General features: G+C 46.2%; 1 protein-coding gene across 1 annotated transcript in view; it reads right to left on the bottom strand.

Moving 5' to 3' along the window:
• Positions 1–19,479, bottom strand: part of FRY (FRY microtubule binding protein) — a 496,652-nt gene that overhangs the window by 119,593 nt on the left and 357,580 nt on the right. Inside the window, exon 41 of the mRNA XM_029602654.1 lies at positions 6,793–6,914. Coding sequence (XP_029458514.1) covers positions 6,793–6,914 — 122 coding nt within the window. The remainder of the gene's footprint in view (positions 1–6,792; positions 6,915–19,479) is intronic.

Raw genomic sequence — 19,479 nt, 5'->3', positions numbered from 1 at the left:
CTAGAGGAATTCAAAACTTCTGTTAGACAATTAAAACTTAAAACCCTCAAAAGGGATGAAGATGATTACGCTACTAACAATGTATATCGCTGGTTGAATAAAGAAGACACTCCACCGGGCAGAAAGGTTAATTTTGAAGATTCGGAGGGAAGTGGATCCGCCGACTCCGACGAGGGTGAGGCTCCAAGATATATTAAGAAAGGCCCACAATCGCAGCCTTTTTTAGGACGAAGCCGACGTGGGAGGTGGCAACGCTCGACCCAGCGCAAACCATATCGTACAGACCCGGTCAGTCAAACGTATGCACAGCGAGATTACCGCAACGAGACTTCCTTATATCCCCAAGAGGGACCTCAAACATGGTCAAAGACCAGATACGATCCGCAATTGTAAATATATCACAATACAACCTGACTGATGCTCAAGAAAGAGTATTAAACCTGGGGCTCTCTTTCGTTCCACATCAAAAGCACGATCCATTTCAAAGCCGGATCATGCTGAGTAAATTCATTCGGAAACTCCAAATCAAATTATACTGTTCGATCAATGAGGTTCCAAGTGACAACATGTCTGTAGTCAGAGGTAAGTCCAAATGGATACCCCCTGGCCCCATGGACCACAATATTAGCACTTTTCGAGACCTGATTCTAAAGGACATTGAAACCCTTGAACATACCAGAACTCATCCTTACATCAATTTCTCTCAACAAGACCGTCAAGCACTACGGTCTATAGCGTTGGACCCGGCTATAACTATTAAGCCTGCGGACAAAGGAGGCAGCATCGTCATGATGGACCGTGAGTATTACATCACAAAATTAACAACTGATTTAGCAGATCCCAAATATTATAAAAAACTGCAACAAGATCCTACTCCTGAGCTATTTCAAGCTATCGAGATGCTTTTGGAGGAGACCACCACTCCTTTCCTCACTCGCAAGGAGCGTAATTTTTTGCTCCAACAATATCCACGTACTCCGATGATGTATGGCGTCCCAAAAGTCCACAAATCTTTGGCAGATCCCCCCTTGAGACCCATCGTCTCTAGCAATGGATCCCTATTGGAACCGTTAGCCATTTTTTTGGATAAATTCCTTAAACCGCATGTACAGAACATGAGGGCATATGTTCAAGACTCTACGGCTGTCTTAAATAAATTGGCAGATCATTTAACCATCACGGACTCCACTACTTTAGTAACGATGGATGTCGTCTCTTTATATACAAACGTCTCTCACTCCACAGCTCTTTTGACAATTGAGGAGACCCTCAGACCTAACATGGAAAGTTCGAGAATTCCGTTTTGGTTTATACACGAAATAGCTAAGCTTGTCATCCAAAAAAATTATTTTTCTTTTAACACCCAGTTTTACCTTCAAATTCACGGCATAGCTATGGGGTCCTCCGCAGCCCCCTCCATTGCTAACTTAGTCATGGACAGACTTGAAAGACTTCATATCTATAGCTCACACTGGTTCAATACTGTGTCTCTCTGGATCCGTTACATAGATGACCTACTCATTTTTTGGACACAGGACATCACGTCCCTTCAAGAATTTATCACTTGGATAAATACTGTGGATACTGATCTTAAATTTACCACACAGTTCAGTACCACACAGCTATCATTTTTAGATATTTCTCTCACTATCCAACATCAACAGTTACATACATCCATCCATCGCAAAGCAACTGAAAGAAATAATTTACTTAGATACCACAGCTTTCATCCAAGGGCATTTAAACAAGGCCTGCCAGTCAGTCAATTTTTTCGACTCAGACGCTTATGCTCGTCGGATAAAGATTTCAAATTCCAGGCGAGTATACTGGCGGATAGATTTTTTTCTAGAGGATATCCCTACCAGGCAGTATATAAAGCTTATAAAAGAGCATGGCATTCATCAAGAACAACCTTGTTACAGTACAAAACACGAGATCCGATATCAACAGATATCTGTGTACTCACACACTCGGACAAATCACACCTGATCATGCAAAGCATCAAACGACACTGGCATGTCCTGCAATTGCACCATATTTTTTCTGAATACCCTCTTTTTGCGTATCAACGAAGCAAGAATATAAAAGATATGGTTGTTCACACCGCGGTCACTTTGCAGAATCCAGTAAGGCAACATGGCAACCATTCAAGTTGTGGCAAGTGTGAAATGTGTGCTACAACCTTGGAAGGCCCCTCATGGCAACACCCCCGCACAGGCTTCATTTACTATAAAAGATCGGAGACCACTTGTAACTCCACCTTCGTGATATACCTTATCCAGTGCCCGTGCCTACTAACCTATGTAGGACGTACCAGCAGGAAAATAAAAACACGCCTCTTTGAACATCGCAGCCGCTTAAAAACAGCAAATTTGGAGGCACCCATGGTGGATCACTGCATTAAAACGGGTCATACCTTTGATCAACTACGTTGGACCGTTCTTGAACATATCACACTTAGCCCGCGCGGTGGTGATTTCAAACAATTGCTTAACATCCGGGAACAGTGGTGGATTTTCACTTTAGAATCCCAAACACCGTCAGGTCTCAATGATTCAGTGGAATGGTCATCCCTCATTTAATTAACTACCAATTATAGTACTGGTTCCAGCTAATTGTTTTGACGTCACTACTAATTGATTTCTACCTGTAACGCTTGGTATATAACTAGGATTTGAACATGGCGGATCCTGCTGCCTGACTCTAGCCGCAGCCGAGTAGCAGAACGCACCGGCAGTTTTGGGAACAGTAGGTTATCGTTTACTATCAGTGCAGGAATCAGTTTGTTTGAATTCAGGACGCATTAACTTTGCTTTATTATATTCACAGTACTGGCACACTGCAGCCCCTGAAGAAGGTTCTCCAGAAACACGAGCCGTGTCGGGCTAACACGCCAGTGATACATCCCCACTGCACTACCTGCTACGATAAGTGGTTTTTCCTATCTACTGCCTATGCAATAACGTTTCACGGACACAAAGTGTCAGTACTCCTAATAGACAGTGAGACCAATGATTATAAAGTTTCAGACGGTGTAATATTAAGTTCATCACCGCGAGATTAAACTACTGGCGTTGAAGGGCATACATTTAATAGCCTGCCATAGTACATATGAGGTCTCACCGTCTGTTAACCTAACAGGCTTCGGTAAACTTTGATGGTAGAATATGATGATTGGTTGAATATTAATTTGAAGAATTCATCATAAAATCAACAGTTCTTAATTTATTCGTTGCTTCATTTGGGGCCACCAGTAGTGCCACTGAAGTAATTCAAGGGTTGGTGCCCACCCAGAGTGTCCTGTGACAAGGGAGTCATGGGCCCATTTAAACACTTTCTAATGTAATCTGGAAGGTACTACCATCTTCCCTGAAGGGGACGGGTACTGTGGTGGCCAGGAGTATCTTAGCAGGATCAATAATGTGCCTAGGAGGTTCCAGAACATCTTCAGTCTGGAAGCAGCGAGAGAGGGCATCTGCTAGTTGATTCTTGAACATAAGAACATAAGATATGCCATACTGGATCATACCAATGGTCTATCAAGCCCAGTATCCTGGGCTTGATAGACCATTGGTATGGTCTATCCATACTGACAATCCAAGTCACAAGTACCTGGCAAGTACCTAAACATTAAACAGATCCCATGCTACTAATGCTGGCAACAAGAAGTGGCTATTCGCTTTTGACTAATAGCAGTTTATGGACTTTTCCTCCAGGAACTTATCCAAACCTTTTTAAAACTCAACTACACTAGCTGCCTTAAGTGTATCCTCTGGCAACGCATTCCAGAGCTTAACTGTGTGTTGAGTGAAAAATAATTTTCTCTGATTTGTTTTAAATGTGCTACTTGCTAAATTCATGGCGTGCCCCCTAGCCTGAAAGAGTAAATAACCATTTCACATTAACCCATTCAAGTCTTTTCATGATTTCTATAGCCCTCTATCATATTCCCCTTCAGCCGTCATTTCTCCAAGATGAACAGCCCTAACCTTTTTATCCTTTCCTCATAGGGGAGCCTTTCCATGCACTTTATCATTTGGGTTGCCTTCTCTGTACTTTCTGGGGTTCCAGTGCTGTTCCATCGACTAACAAAAGGATGTACATGGTCTTGGCTTGGTTGGCAGGGAATAGTGGAGCCTGTAGCTGGAAGTGCATTCTGCACTGATTAAGGAATCCTCAACACCGCTTAGGATCCCTGGCATACAGGGGTAGAGCTGGCAGCTGAAGGACTGGCTGACTGGGTGCTGAAGGAGGTGGTGCTGCAGGAGTGGTCAGGGTTTCAGACACGTGTGAGGCAGTCCATAGCTGCGGCCAGGAGCTCCAAGGCACTTTGCTGGTCCTGCAGTCTGTGGGCTAGACCAGGGATGGCTTGGAATGAAGTAAAGTCTGCCATGTCCATGGCCTCAGCAAACTGTTGTGTTTGTGGACCCTTTGGCTGAGATGAATTTGGCTCTAACTACAGGGAGGAGCCCTGCAGATTCTTGCAGTCAGCAGGCAGACCCAGGTGAAGCAGAGACTGGACAAGACCTTTACCTATTCCAGCTCACGTTCCCCTCAGGATGAGCCTTTGGGTGACAGGGCCGGCAGGATTTAGGTGAGAGTCTCTGCTGATGACTGGACTCGTGGTCTGAGGCCAGGTGAAGGTCATAGGCAGGTGGCAAGTAGATGTGTCGAGGTCCAGGCAACGGTCAGAGGATGGAAGAGGTCAAGAGTATCCAGAGTCCAGGCAGAGGTCAAGGGCAGCAGTGGTCAGGCATATCCAGGGTTCTGGCAGAGGTCAAGGACAGGCAACAGTCAGACATATCCAGAGTCCAGGCACAGGTCAAACCAGGTATCCGTCCAAGGAAGAAGAAGAGGAACAGATAGGACTGAGGCAGATAGGTAAGGCAGGAGCAGGTCAGGCAGGCAATGACTGGGAAAGGCAGAGATGAAAACTGGAGCAGGCTGAAGACAAGGACTGGAACAGGCTGAAGAAGAAGACTGGATTAGCCTGGGAAGCAACATGCACTATACTTGGTAGCTGAACCTGTTGCTGAGGCATTGAGGGAATGATAGAAAGGGCCCTTTATAGGGCTGACCATGTGAGGTCATCAGAGGGCACTGTGGGGCTTTTCCCGACTCAGGCCCTTTAAATAAGATAACGTTGGGTGCACATGCATGTGCCTAAGGAGCACGGCTTGTTGAGGGCCAGAGGTGCTCTGCCACATGGTGTTTGGCGGTGCATCAGTGGCATCCATCCACGAAGACAGACAGCGGGGCCGGCCTGGCCAGGGAGGTAAGGGCAGAGGCTCGCGGGAGCAGCCCGTGGACTGCCGAACCCAACACCCTGAACTCGGGGGCATTTGCTCCCCCCATCCCCCCTCGGTACGCCAGTGCTTCCCTTTCAGGTTTGTGTGCTCACAGACTCACTCAAATGGGCAGCGTGATGCCCCATCCTGGGTGGTCACCCTGCTTGCCCGCTCTTTGTGATGGCCCTGAATGGAGTCTCCTTGCTTTATGTATGCTGTGATTCACAGTAAGTCTACTGAAGCAGTGTGTTGTGAGTATATTTTCTTTGCTATTGACTTTCTCTACTAAGCATTTCTCCAAATACATTTCCCAGTTGCTAAAATGCACTGCCTGTCCTTTCCACTCTTGGACTGTGTGAATCCAGAGGAGGCATGCAACATCTGCCCTTCCATAGCCCCCAGACCTCGGGCTCCTTCATAACTTGAGATTACACTTTTTCCCTCTTCTCTTTCACTTTTTGCTCACAGATCTTCTAGGGCGGTTTCCAAACAGAATGTGTGGTATTTTATTGGGAAAAAAAAACAAAACAAGTGGGCAAGAGGACTGGAACAGATGGGGCAGCACAACTGGGTTCTCAAGCAGGAGAAACCAGTGCTGACTTGCAAGGTCAGGAGGACTTTTGCTTCCTCTGTAAACACCGTGTTCCGGCTTCAAAGGCAGGTGTCCCTGCCAGGTGTTCTCAGCAGAAAGGAGGGCAGGACTAGGAAAACAATACAAGACGCACAGACAAGAGGATTTTGGCTAGCAAACAGGGAAGATTTGGTAAAGGGAGGATTAAATGAGCTCTTTTGATCTTCCATAACTGAAGACCACATGGAGAACTGAAAGAAAATTAGCAAGCAGTGTTTTATAAATCGCAGGAGAAGAACCAAATACAAAAGAAACAACTTTTTTTTTGGGGGGGGGGGGGAAGGGGTTACTGCGTGTTTAGGGAGCTTAGTTTTCAGTATTTATTTTATTTTTCCTGGTAATTTCAATGCTTTAACAAAAATGACCTTGTTATAACTCACAGGAGAAAAACCAGTGGAAAAGTTATTTTTTCACCAATTTATTTTGTTATAATGTTGAAATTCCCAGGAAAAATAAAATAAAAACTGAACATGAAGGTCCCTACACATGTGGCATGAAAACATAAAGATATGTTTAAGATATCTTTATGGAAGGAAAAAAGTTTAAACCACGTTTCCGATGACATTTTTTATTTCAGTTAAAAATAGAGCTACAATTATTTGATTTTACAGCCATTAGTTGTCATGCATTTCTTGAACACAGATGAGGATAAAAGGTTTGCTGTATCTTAGGATCTTTGCATTATTGAATACATAATTCAATATACAGGATATCAAAATAGAAGGTGACAAACTTGTAAGTTAGAACTATGGGCATCCTCAGTGAATGAGCTGATAGAGGACTGTGGGCATCAACTGTGAAAGAAATCAAGAAAGCTTTGATTTCATTGTACAGTGTGATGAATACGTGCAGAGATACAATATATGAATTTACCTGACTTTGAGTCTTTAAACACGGACACCAGATGACGCAGGAAGTTAGTAAGTTGTTCAGCGCTCTTTGAATTTGGGTTCTTGGGTGTGATATCTTCATGACACCAGAGAGGACCAAATGCTCTATAACGGAAAAACACAAAAGCAAAAGTGCATCTGCGGTTCTTGGTCTCAGCTGTTTAGGATCAGGACTGCGAGGTGCATCTAGGCTGTATTCCAGGGGATATTTGCATAACTCAATTTCGCATATACTTAGTGGCACTAGCCTCCCATGATTGTTTGGGTGTAGGAGAAACAGCATAATTAGCTTGCTGCTGCATAATTGATAACCTGCCACAGAATCAACATATCTGAAGCTTTTCCATAGCCCAACTCAATCTTTTGAAGTTAACTGCAGGGTGCCTGCCTGCTATCAGTCTCAGTGTTCTCTGCTTCCGCTCCATCCCCTCCCCTGGTTAACAGCCTGTAAGGAATGTGTGTGTGTGTGAGTGTGAGTGTATGTAAGGCTGAGGCTGTAGCAAATGAGAAGAACTTTGTTCTCTAATCCTGCCTCTTTCCTTCTGTTGTTTTCCCTGACTCCTTCTTTCATGAAGGGAACAGCAGGGGAGAGGTGAAGCTGAAATAGACTAAGAAAACAGTCAGAATGTTTGACCCCTCAAGGATCTCTTAAATCAAACCAAAAAATGATTTTGCTATAATTCCTAGATGGAGTGATGTCCTTTTAGAAGAATTTCATCTTTATACAAAGGTTTTTGCACCTGCATAGGTGGCCAATCATACATCGTTTATAAAGACCTTGATGTGTTTTTGGAAATCTGCAACTGCTGGTGTCTCACAGAGAGGCAGAGAGGGAATCAAGTTCAATTCATAGAAGCCTTAGTGACTTGCACTACTACTGGCAAGTTTCAAACTTGTGTTAATTCAACCCCTTTTTGTATCTGTTACTATGTGTCCAATATATGTGCACATATCTTTCTGTATAATTAACAGCATGACAAACTGCTGATGCTGAGGGCATTTTTAGCATACAGAAGCGCATATTCTTGGAAAGATGAAAATGACTTTCTCCAAAAAACAGAAAAAGGATGAATGTACTATTTCAATTCATAACATAAGTGATATGTTGCGGTTAAAAGTTTGTAACAATGTTTTAACTTGATAATTTGTTGATTTTTGCATTTTGTACATTTTTTATTTGTATATAATTTAAAAACAAACATGAATGGTTTTCAATAAAAACAAATGATATTTTTTTGCAGTCAGAAGTATGAATTTTAATGCAAAATTATGCAAATCTGTCATATAATCGCCACACAATTTTGAAAAATTGCCACAGAATTTGCTGACTCTTGCCACAGAATCTTGAAAAATCTGCCACAGGATACTGGGGCTCTGCACATAGTTTTATATGAATTGAGAAAAAGCATTCTCGGTGGGGGGAACGACACACACAGATTTGGGATTTACATGCATAAGTATGTGCATATATTAACATGCACAAGTTACTCTTTTGATAAAGCAGGCCTAACTCTGTGTGGGTTAGTTTTTCTGCATTTCAGGCCACTTACTTGAGAATTTTCAAAGTGAACTTATGTACATAAATTTGCTTTACAACTTTGGTGTAAAGTTTGCATAAAAGGTACACACAGATTTTACCCCTACCTGCTCAGTTATAAAATTACCCTTTAAGAGACCAAAGATGACATACAAACCTTTATTCTCGTTAAAATGGCCCAGACATTACCCTTTGCCCTTGTGTCTGAGTCAGGCTGATACACTACAGTGCGCTCCGGCAGAGCGCACTGTTACCCCGCGTTGGGACATGCGTTTTCGACACGCTAGCTCTACCCCTTATTCAGTAAGGGGTAATAGTGCGTTGAAAACGTGCGTTCAACCCCCCCGAAACTAATAGCGCCCGCAACATGCAAATGCATGTTGATGGCCCTATTGGGTATTCCCGCACGATTCAGTAAGTAAAATGTGCAGCCAAGCCGCATATTTTACTTTCAGAAATTAGCGCCTACCCAAAGGTAGGCGTTAATTTCTGCCGGTGCCGGGGAAGTGTATAGAAAAGCAATAAAAACTGCTTTTCTGTACACCCTCCGACTTAATATCATGGCGTTTAAATTTTGCCGGCGTCCAGTTTCCGAACCCGTGGCTGTCAGCGGGTTTGAGAACCGACGCCGGCAAAATTGAGCGTCGGCTGTCAAACTCGCTGACAGCCGCCGCTCCTGTTAAAAAAGAGGCGCTAGGGATGCGCTAGTGTCCCTAGCGCCTCTTTTTATCGTGGGCCCTAATTTGCATGTTTGTCCCCCATGAATTGTGCGCACAGGAGAGTGGCCTGTGCGTGCGCCGGGAGAGCGGGCGCTTGCCCGCTCTCCCACGACCTTTACTGTATTGGCGTGTATGTAAGCAAACCTAGACAAGATCCACTTATTGTAATGGTACTAAAGACACACATAGAGCATGCAGTAAAAATGCGCTCTTGTACGGCACTCTGAAACATGCTTGCATGAACTCAATTACATAAAGAGCCACTCTCCATGAAATGGTGAAGTGCCACTTTCAATGGGATAAGCCATGTCTTGCAATGACTGACATGCTGCATGTAACACCCAAATTAGCTCTGAGAAAGCTGCATCCCTGCACGGGAGGCCACTTCGCTCCTTGATCTACATTTGGGAGTGAATGTGAGAGGAAAATCATAACCGCATATTATGTATTGTGCATGATATCTTCCTGATGCGAGCCTACAGGGAGGGATGAATGGAAATAAAAGGAAAAAATCCAGAAAACAAACAGAAAAAAATTTCTGTTTTGGAACTGAAAATGTAACACTGTTAAGATTTGGTAAGTTGAGAGGGAACTGCAGAGGGATTCTGTAGTATTTTAGTCCTAATGAATTCTCCATGACCCTTGAATATCTAATTCTCTGTAAACATGCTCCCAGTTCTTCTTTTTCCATTACATTGTTCAAATCTTTTGAACTCACAGGATGGTGACCTTGCACTTCCAGACATTAGATTCAAAATGCTTATGCAGGACAGGTTAATCTACAAAGGCTCTCTGTGGGTGAAACGATGCTTTACCTGCTGAAACTGCCCACCCAATATGCAGGTAACCTTACATGCACAGGTCCTGTATGTGGATAAGTTCACCTGGACTGAGCGGAGATATTCCAAAGGGCAGAATCTGGCCTGCTTCTTGATTTTGAAAAAATTTTGGAGTACGGATTAGCAGTTGTAATTATGTACGGATAGAGTGGGTGCGGTAATTTTCAAAGCAAACATACGTGGGTACGTTTACTTTGAAAACTGCTATAATTTTCTGCACGCATTTGTCGACTTTCTTATGTGAGCTGTTATAAAATTACCCCATGGTCTTTTAAGCAAGAGTAAACCCTTCCAGTTTTGAGCAATGAGTCAGTGGTGAAGACACCATATGCTGTTAGTGCCCTCCAGGAAGGCAGAATGCAGGCTGACAAATGTCTAAATTTGCATGCAAAGCAGTACCAAGAATATTTACATTTTGTTTGCTCTGCAATCCGCCAAGAGCAAATACTTAGGATTAACAGGCTATAAATTTCTCAAATGAATAAATAGATAAATAATTAGGTTAGCAAACAAAACAATTATGGTCAAAACAGTTACCAGTTTTAATTTGATATACATTCTTAATCAGAAGTAAACCAAATTTTTCAAAGGTAACCAATTAAGGATTTAAGTAAATCTGGATTGCTGCCATGTCATTGACAGAAGCGGGGATAAGTAGGTTTGCAACAGTGAGCCACCTTCAAACAGGAGAGCTTTTAAAATCAAGGGGTGTGCCTACAATTTGAAAGTACACACACACACTCCCAAAAGAAAAACAGTCAGAAGAGAGGAAAATATATTTGAACAATCAGAAATAAAGGCCATGAATAAGATGAACAGAAAAATGAATCCCGCTAAACAGCAAATATAAGTTGAGGAATACAGAACCTACAAAGGCCTTATATTTTATTTTTATTAGGGCTAGTTGAGAAAGATAGAAGCAGTCATAACTTTGGGTTCGGGTCTGTGGCCTCTACAAATAGTTCAATAAGTTATAGAGTGTTGAAACAGTCAGCACATTTTTTCACTGATCTTCAGGGAAAAGCTCAAAGGAATGTAGTTCCCATGAAACAGCAAGAACTTCATAGCAGGGATGAATTTTCTTTTCAACACCACGTTATCTTTTATCATTATGCATTTTATTCTCCATATAAGGGCATTTTAAATTTGCTCTATGGCTCCTGGAAAGCAATGCGGGCTGGCAGAAAAGAAGGCCATGTGCTTTCAGTTCTTGAAGTTCAACCAAGCTTTCATGCCTGGGCAGCAGGTGGCAGTGCTGAATTCCTGGAACCACAGCACAGTGCGGACCTCCTTCTATAGGAAATCCACAAGAGCCTTGTAGAGCGACAGTGCTATAAGGCTGCAGCAGTAACCTACACAGTCTGGAGAACATCATGGCTGATTATAGATAGACAAAATAAATAGATTTTTCTTTTTATGAAGCTCTACATAATGATCCAGGACATGGCAGCTGGTGTTGGTAACCATAAAAATACATATTCAAATGCGTTTTATAACCAATAGGAACACAATGGGCTGCGCGTCGCCGGGCCTATTTTCAAAAGGCCCGGCGACGCGCGTAAAGCCATGGGACGCATGTAAGTCCCAGGGCTTTACACAGGGCTGAAGTAAGTTTGGAAATAGAATCGAAAAAAAGGAAAAGGTAGGGGGGAAAGGGCGGGGTGGTAGGGGAGGGGAAGGGAATGTGGGGGAGTAATGGAATGGGGGAAGGCAGCACGGCTCGATGCGTGCAAGTTGCATAATTGTGCAATCCCTTGCGTGCGCCGACCCTGAATTTTATAACATGCGTGCACCTGTGTGCGGATGTTATAAAATCGGGCATACATGTGTGCGTGCCGGGTCATGCACGCACATGATGCCCGCGTGCAACCTTTTAAAATCTACCCCAATGTATTTATACATTCACTGACGAATAATGTACTTAAGGGGGCAGTTTTCAAATTTTCTGCATTGGGACAAAAATCATGCGGTCTCTGCAACAATTTACATGCGTGCTTTCAGTTTTCAACTTGCCGCAGATACAGCATACGCACGGTCACTAGAAAGGTTAAGACAAATGCTGAATGCCAAGCCAGGTCTGTCTCCTTCTCCCAGCTTAGGAGGGTACTGGAAAACGTCTAGGGGATGCAGTTGAGGCAGGGGTGCATCGGGGGTGGGGGGGGGGGGGATGCGGCAATTTTTAAAGGAATTGGCAAGAGGTTTGGGGGGCAGGGAGGGAGCTGTCAGCTCCTCCACCCGCTAAACTTTCATTTTGGATGTGAGAAGGGGAGATTGCAAGTATGAGCTCTTAGCTCCTTCCCTCCCCTTTGGACTTTTGCTTCAGGTGGGAAGGAAGGGGGAGTGTGGGGGGACAAGGACTGGTGACCTCTCACTCTATTTTCAGATCAGGTGGGAGGAAGGGGGATGGGGGAGGGGGATGGTATATGCTAACCTGCCAGATTTAGGCTTGCTACTGCAGTACATAAAGTTTGCTGGCTGAGTTAAGAGGCTAATGGTAACTTCCTAGCTTTCTCCCTCTGATTTAACCCCACCCTTGACCTGCCTAGATTTTGGCCAGCTAAATTTAGCCACTTAGTGAAACTAGATGGCTAACTTTAGCTGCTCAATCCCACTAAATTTTCACTTTGATCTAACCAGCTAAGTCATTACTTAGCCAGCTAGATCCCTTAGAAAATTAAACCTAAAGGGTTAAAAACAAAGAAGTTGATATTCAACGCCACTTAGATGGATAAGTAAGGATTTATCCAGCTAAATGGCAGCAGCTGAATATCTGGCCATATTTAGCGTCTGCCTCTTATCCAACTTACAGGCCGATACAGTACAGTGCGCTCCAGTGGAGCGCACTGTTAACCCGCGATTGGACACGTGTTTTCGATGCGCTAGCGTTACCCCATATTCAGTAAGGGGTGGAAAACGCATGTCCAACCCCCCCCCCGAACCTAATAGCGCCCGCAACATGCAAATGCATGCTGATGGCCCTATTAGGTATTCCCGTGCGATTCAGAAAGGAAAATGTGTAGCCAAGCCGCACATTTTACTTTCAGAAATTAGCGCCTACCCAAAGGTAGGCGCTAATTTCTCTGGGCACCGGGAAAGTGCACAGAAAAGTAGTAAAAACTGCTTTTCTGTGCACCCTCCGACTTAATATCATGGCGATATTAAGTCGGAGGTCCTGAAAGTTACAAAAAGTTTAAAAAAAAAAAATTTGAAGTTGGCCCGCGGCTCGCAGGTTGAAAACCGGACGCTGAATTTTGCCGGCATCCAGTTTCCGAACCCGTGACTGTCAGTGGGTTTGAGAACCGACGCCGGCAAAATTGAGCGTCGGCTGTCAAACCCGCTGACAGCCGCCACTCCTATCCAAAAAGAGGCGCTAGGGACGCGCTAGTGTCCCTAGCGCCTCGTTTACCTATTTTTATCGCCGACCCTAATTTGAATACTGAATCGTGCACACAGGAGAGTGGCCTGTGCGCGTGCCCCGCTCTCCCACGGATTTTACTGTATCGGCCCATAAGTACTTAGCTGGCAAAGTGGTGGGCAGGAAATGGGTGTTCCCTGTACGTACCTGGATCAGTCCAGACTCCTGGGTTTTGCCTCCCCTCCAGATTTTTTGATGGACTCTGCCATAAATACCAGGATGTCATCAGTATTACTCTGTCTCCAGCAGATGGCGGATGCAAAACCTACAGTCTGTGAAGTGATTGTAGTGTTTGGCTTAGGATTAGGCTAGCATCGACAGTTTTTCTGCAGTATTTCATTTTCAGAGTTTAAAAAAAAAAAAAAAAGGTCAAATTCAGGAGACAGTCTTTCACCTCCCAGAGGGTTGCTAGGTCCTGAGGGGACCATCCTCTCTGGTTTTGAGGCCACTGATGTTTAGGGTTGAGAACCCTAGTTCCAGCTATTCACTGTACTGAGGGTGATACTGGGGAGCCCGGCTCACTCAGGACCCGGAGGCTCTGTGGCAAGTAAAAAAAAAAAAAGTTTTTCTCTTTGTCTTTTTCTGGGCTCTCCTTTTCCTCCAATCTCTTCGGGTTTTCCCCATGCCGTTTTCGCCACGCCATTCTTGAAAGGTGCTGAAGGGAAGTTGGGGGTGTGAGTAGCCATGCCACGGACAGCCGCGTGTAAAGCTTGGGGCGCCGCGCGTGCCCGGCTGTCCAAAGAAGGACTCTGTGCCTCGTGCCTCTCAGGCGGAGAGGGAGCCTCCACGACCCTACCCAGGGTCGTCATGCAGGTCCAGACTGTCTCCGGTGCATTCAGAACCCTGCCGGCCCTGAATTTCGGCCTGTTCCCGCTGAGTGCGGGAATGGGCGCCATCTTGAATTCGCTTGCATCAGCGAGCGCGGCAACAAATGCAGCGGTGGGGGAGGGGAATCTCCCGCCGCGCTTATCCCCACAAAAGATAGCCCCTGAGGGGGGCGACTCGGGGGGACCTGGCCCACATGATTTGGGGGAAGTCCCAACAGGAGATGCTGAGGATACTTCCTCAGACTCTTTGTTTAATTTTGACTTTGTGCTTTTGATGCACAAAGCTTTCAAAGTCAGAAGATCAGGCAAGAAGAGAGGCAGAGATGCCTCGGGATTTTCGGACCCTACAGCCAGGTCACAGAAGAAGGTGAAGCACATGGAGGAGACAGGTTGCCCACAGGTGCAGAGACCTCTGAGGTTTGAGGCACCTCAGGAGGTCTCGGCTACGTCTTCGGAATCTGAGGATCCGGAAGATCCGCATTTACCTTCCCAACCTCCGAGGGGGGTTGAAGGGGAGACGGACCCCATGCCGGGAGGTCCGTGTGGGGCTCATGGGATGGATGGATGATCCTAAAGTCGTCAGGCTTTTTCGTCGGGATGAGTTAGGCCGTCTCATCCCTGTCATCCTACGATAACTCGGTATTGAGACCCCCCCAGGAAGAGTCTCGGCTGGGGGCTATGGACTCGGTTGTACTGGGGTTGCGGGGGCCACCTTCCTCCTTTCCTTTTCATTTTTCAGCCTCGGACTTACTCTTTCGGGAGTGGGATACCCCGGATTTAGGGCTGAAGGTGGCCAAAGCTATGGATAAGCTGTATCCCCTACCGGAGGAGGCTTAGAGATCCTCCGACTTCCCAAAGTGGATTCGGCAGTTTCGGCTGTCACGAAAAGGACCACCATTCCGGTTACTGGTGTAACGGCCCTTATGGACTTGCAGGATCGGAAGCTGGAAATCCAGCTCAAGAAAATTTTCGAAGTCTCAGCCCTTGGGGTCCATGCGGCTATGTGTAGCAATTTCGCCTTGCGGGCAGGCCTTCGCTGGGTCCAGCAGTTGCTAGCCAACGAGGCATTATCGGAGGAGGAATCCCTCCAGGCGGGGCGTCTGGAGGCAGTCATTGCCTATAGTGCCGATGCCTTTCATGACTTGGCTCTGCACTTCAGCCAGGTCCATGGTTTCCACTGTTTCAGCGTGCCGTCTGTTTTGGTTGCGAAACTGGTTGGCAGATGTCTCTTCCAAGTCCCAGCTGGGATCTCTGCCCTTTAAGGGGAAACTGCTCTTTGGTAAAGAGCTGGAGGACCTGATACAGTCCCTCGGTGAGAATAAAGTACACTGCTTGCCTGAGGACAGGCCGAAGTCTAGAGGATCGTTTGGCTTCAGATCTCGGTTTCGTGGGGGCCAAAAACCTTGGACATCCCGACCACCTGCTTCCTCCTTTCGCCAAAACTCCAACCGACAGCAGTCTTGGTCTCGGTCCTTTCGGGGACGGCGGTTTGGTAGGCCCAGTAACACCCAGGCTGCTCCGGGGGGCAAGCCCTCGCAATGATGGTCGGCCGATCCACTCCTCAGTACTGGTGGTCGGAGGCAGACTATCTCTGTTCTACGAGGAGTGGGCCAAGCTCAAGTCAGACCAGTGGGTTCTAACAGTGATAAGACACGGCTACGCTTTAGATTTTGCACGGCGGCCTCGTCATCAGTTTCTCGTCTCTCCCTGCGGGTACGCCACCAAGCACCAGGCAGTCAGGGAGACTCTTCGGCGCCTTCTAGATCTCGGCGCGATTACGCCCGTCCCTCCAGCGGAACTTCGACAAGGTCGGTACTCCATTTATTTTGTGGTTCCAAAAAAGGAGGGAACCTTTCGGCCCATCCTCGATTTAAAGCAGGTCAACAGATGTCTTCGGATTCCCTGTTTCCACATGGAGACATTGCAGTCGGTGATTGCTTCCGTACGAAAGGGTGAATTTCTAGCAACCCTGGATCTGACAGAGGCATATCAACACGTCGGGATCAGGACCGATCATCAGAAGTTCCTGTGATTCTCCATTCTGGGACAACATTACCAGTTTCGGGCTGTCTTTCGGCCTGCCCACCGCTCCCAGAATGTTCACCAAGATCATGGTTGTGGTAGGGGTTCAACTGTGCAGAGAAGGATATTTGGTACATCCGTATCTGGACGATTGGCTGATTCGGGCAAAGTTGGACGTCTTTTGCCAGGAGGCGATAGACAGGGTACTTCAGCTACTGCGTGCCCTCGGATGGATGGTCAACTTGTCCAAGAGTCATCTTATACCCTCCCAGTCCCTGGAGCTTTTGGGAGCTTTGTTCGACACTCAGGTAGGCAGAGTTTTTCTCACGGCGGAATGCATTACCAAATTGCAAGGGCAGGTGAGAGCCTTCTTGTCCACACATCTGCTGACGGTCTAGGATTACTTGCAATTTCTGGGGTCTATGGCCTCGACCCTGGAATTTGTCCCTTGGGCCTTCGCCCACATGCAGCCGCTGCAATCAGCCTTGCTTTCTCGCTGGAATCCGGTCTCCGAACAATTTCATCTGCTGTTGCCTTTACCGGACACAGCACGTACCACCAGTTTGGACTGGTGGCTCCTTTCGGACAATTTGAGCCGTGGAGTTCTCCTGGTCATTCTGGATTGGACGGTCGTGACTACGGATGCCAGTCTCTCCGGGTGGGGAGCGGTTTATCTGCGGCAGTTGGTGCAGGGACAGTGATCCCAGGAGGAATCCCAATGGTCCATCAACCGCCTGGAGACCAGAGCAGTACACCTGGCATTGCATGCCTTTCTCTCACTTATCAGGGGGAAATCAGTCCAGGTTCTTTCCGACAATGCGACCATGGTAGCCTACATCGATCGCCAGGACGGAAACAAGAGTCGGCCGGTGGTGTTGGAGGCTCAACTGCTGATCAGCTGGGCAGAGCAATACCTGGTCAGTCTTGCAGCATCCCACATAGCGGGGGTCGACAACGTTCACGCGGATTTTCTCATTTGCCATCGTCTCGATCCCGGGGAGTGGGAGCTCACCGCGGGAGCCTTTCAACTCATTTGCGACAGGTGGGGCATGCCCTGCATGGATCTGATGGCAACGTTTCGGAATTCCAAAGCCCCACGCTTCTTTGCTCACCGCAGAGAAACGGGGGCAGAAGGAGTAGACGCTCTAGCGCTTCTCTGGCCAATAAATGTGTTGCTTTATTTTTTCCCACCTTGGCCCCTCATTGGAAAGGTGAGCAGGAGAATAGAGTTTCATCCATCCAAAGTGATTCTAGTGGCTCCTGAGTGGTCGCGGCGCCCATGGTTTGCGGACCTAGTCAATCTCGCGGTGCAAGGTCCTCTGCGGTTCCTGGACCTCCCAGACCTGTTTCATCAGGGACCTGTATGTTTCGACCAGGTCGATCACTTTTGTCTAGTGGCATTGCTTTTGAGAGGCAACGGTTAAGGGACAAGGGATATTCCGATGTGGTAGTTTCTACACTTTTGCGATCGCGTAAGACTTCCACGTCCCTGACTTATGTTCATGTATGGAAGGTGTTTGAGGTTTGGTGCATAGACAGGGTGATTCTGCCTACTCGAGCGAAAGTGCTGGAGATTTTGTGCTTTCTTCAAGCTGGTTTGGCGAAGGGACCGTCGTGTAGTTCCTTGAGGGTACAGGTCACAGCACTTGGTTGTTTTTGCAGTGCCGTTCAGGGAGTCCCGTTGGCAATGCATCCGGATGTGTCTCGTTTCCTTCGTGGAGCAAAGCATCTACGGCCTCCGGTGTCCCATCCTTGTCCATCTTGGAATCTAAATTTAGTGCTTTCAGCCTTATGTGCTGCACCGTTTGAACCACTGAAGAGTGCAACATTGAAGGATCTCACGTTGAAAGTGGTTTTCTTGGTAGCAATTTCCTCTGCTCGGCGAGTTTCTGAACTTCAGGCTTTGTCGTGCAGAGAGCCATTCCTGAGGATTTCGGATTCAGGGATATCCTTGTGGACGGTTCCTTCCTTCCTACCGAAGGTAGTCTCCATTTTTCATTTGAATCAATCAGTGGAGCTGCCTTCCTTTTCGGATTTGGACCGTTCTGATCCTCTCGCTCGAGACTTACGGAAATTGGATGCCCGTAGGGTGCTGCTGCGTTATCTTGAGGTTACCAATGGTTTTTGGATGTCGGATCATCTCTTTGTGCTCTGGAGTGCTCCTAAACAAGGTAATTTAGCATCAAAGACCACTATCGCCCAATGGTTGAAGGAGGCGATCAATTCGGCTTACTTGCTGAAGGGCAAGTCCTTGCTTCAAGGGCTTTGGGCGCATTCTACTCGTGCTCAGGCTACATCGTGGGCAGAATATCAGCATATTTCGCCACATGAGATTTGCCGAGCAGCCACCTGGAAATCGTTACATACGTTCACCAGGCACAACCGCCTGGACGTCCAGGACCCAGGTGAGGGAGGATTTGTAGCAGGTGTGCTGAGAGCAGGCCTCTCCGGATCCCAGCCCAGGTAAGAGAGCTCTGGTACATTCCAGGAATCTGGACTGATCCGGGTACGTACAGGGAAAGGAAAATTGATTCTTACCTGATAATTTTCGTACCACGGATCAGTTCAGAGTCCCGCCCATTTGGAGTGCGCAGGTAATCGAGAGTCCGCTCATTCAGCTGTTCTTATTTTTAATCGGAAGAACTTTGTTTACCGTGTCTCAGGGGTTCTGTTCCCACTTGGGGGTTAGTGAACCAGTTTAAGTTGTTAGGTTACTGTATATAATTAGTTTAGTTTCGTACCATTCTGCTTTGTGACTGAGCAATACTGATGGACTGTAGGTGGCATCCTGGTATTTATGGCAGAGTCCATCAAAATTTCTCTGTCTCCATCTGCTGGAGGGGAGGCAAAACCCAGGAGTCTGGACTGATCCGTGGTACTACAGGAATGAAAATTATCAGGTAAGAACCAATTTTCCTTTTTGTGGAGGAGCTACTTTTCCATTTAACTTAGCCAAATAAATGCCAATATTCAGACTTATCCAGTTAAGTTAACTGAAGATGTTATATCTGCTCAATAACATGTCTAAAGTTAGCTGGATAAGACTTATCTGGTTAACCAGTGATTTCATTGGGGATATTCAGCAGCATAGCCAAGCTGTTGAATATCCCTTGTAAGTTAGCCGGATAAGTCTCATCCAGATAACTTACCTAAACATTTATTTTTTAATATCTACTTCAAAGAGATTTATTGATCTACTCAGTACACATACTGTGTATGGGGCCTTATTTGAATAAGACGTTTCCCCATTCTGTGCTTAAGAAAAAGTCTTTATTGATGAAGACCCATGGTTATAGAGAGGCATCTTTATA

This window comes from Rhinatrema bivittatum, chromosome 5, assembly GCF_901001135.1.
Source record: "Rhinatrema bivittatum chromosome 5, aRhiBiv1.1, whole genome shotgun sequence".
Taxonomy (NCBI): Eukaryota; Metazoa; Chordata; class Amphibia; order Gymnophiona; family Rhinatrematidae; genus Rhinatrema; species Rhinatrema bivittatum.
Note: the sequence above shows the minus strand (reverse complement) of the source record. Positions and strands in the feature narration are given on the sequence as shown.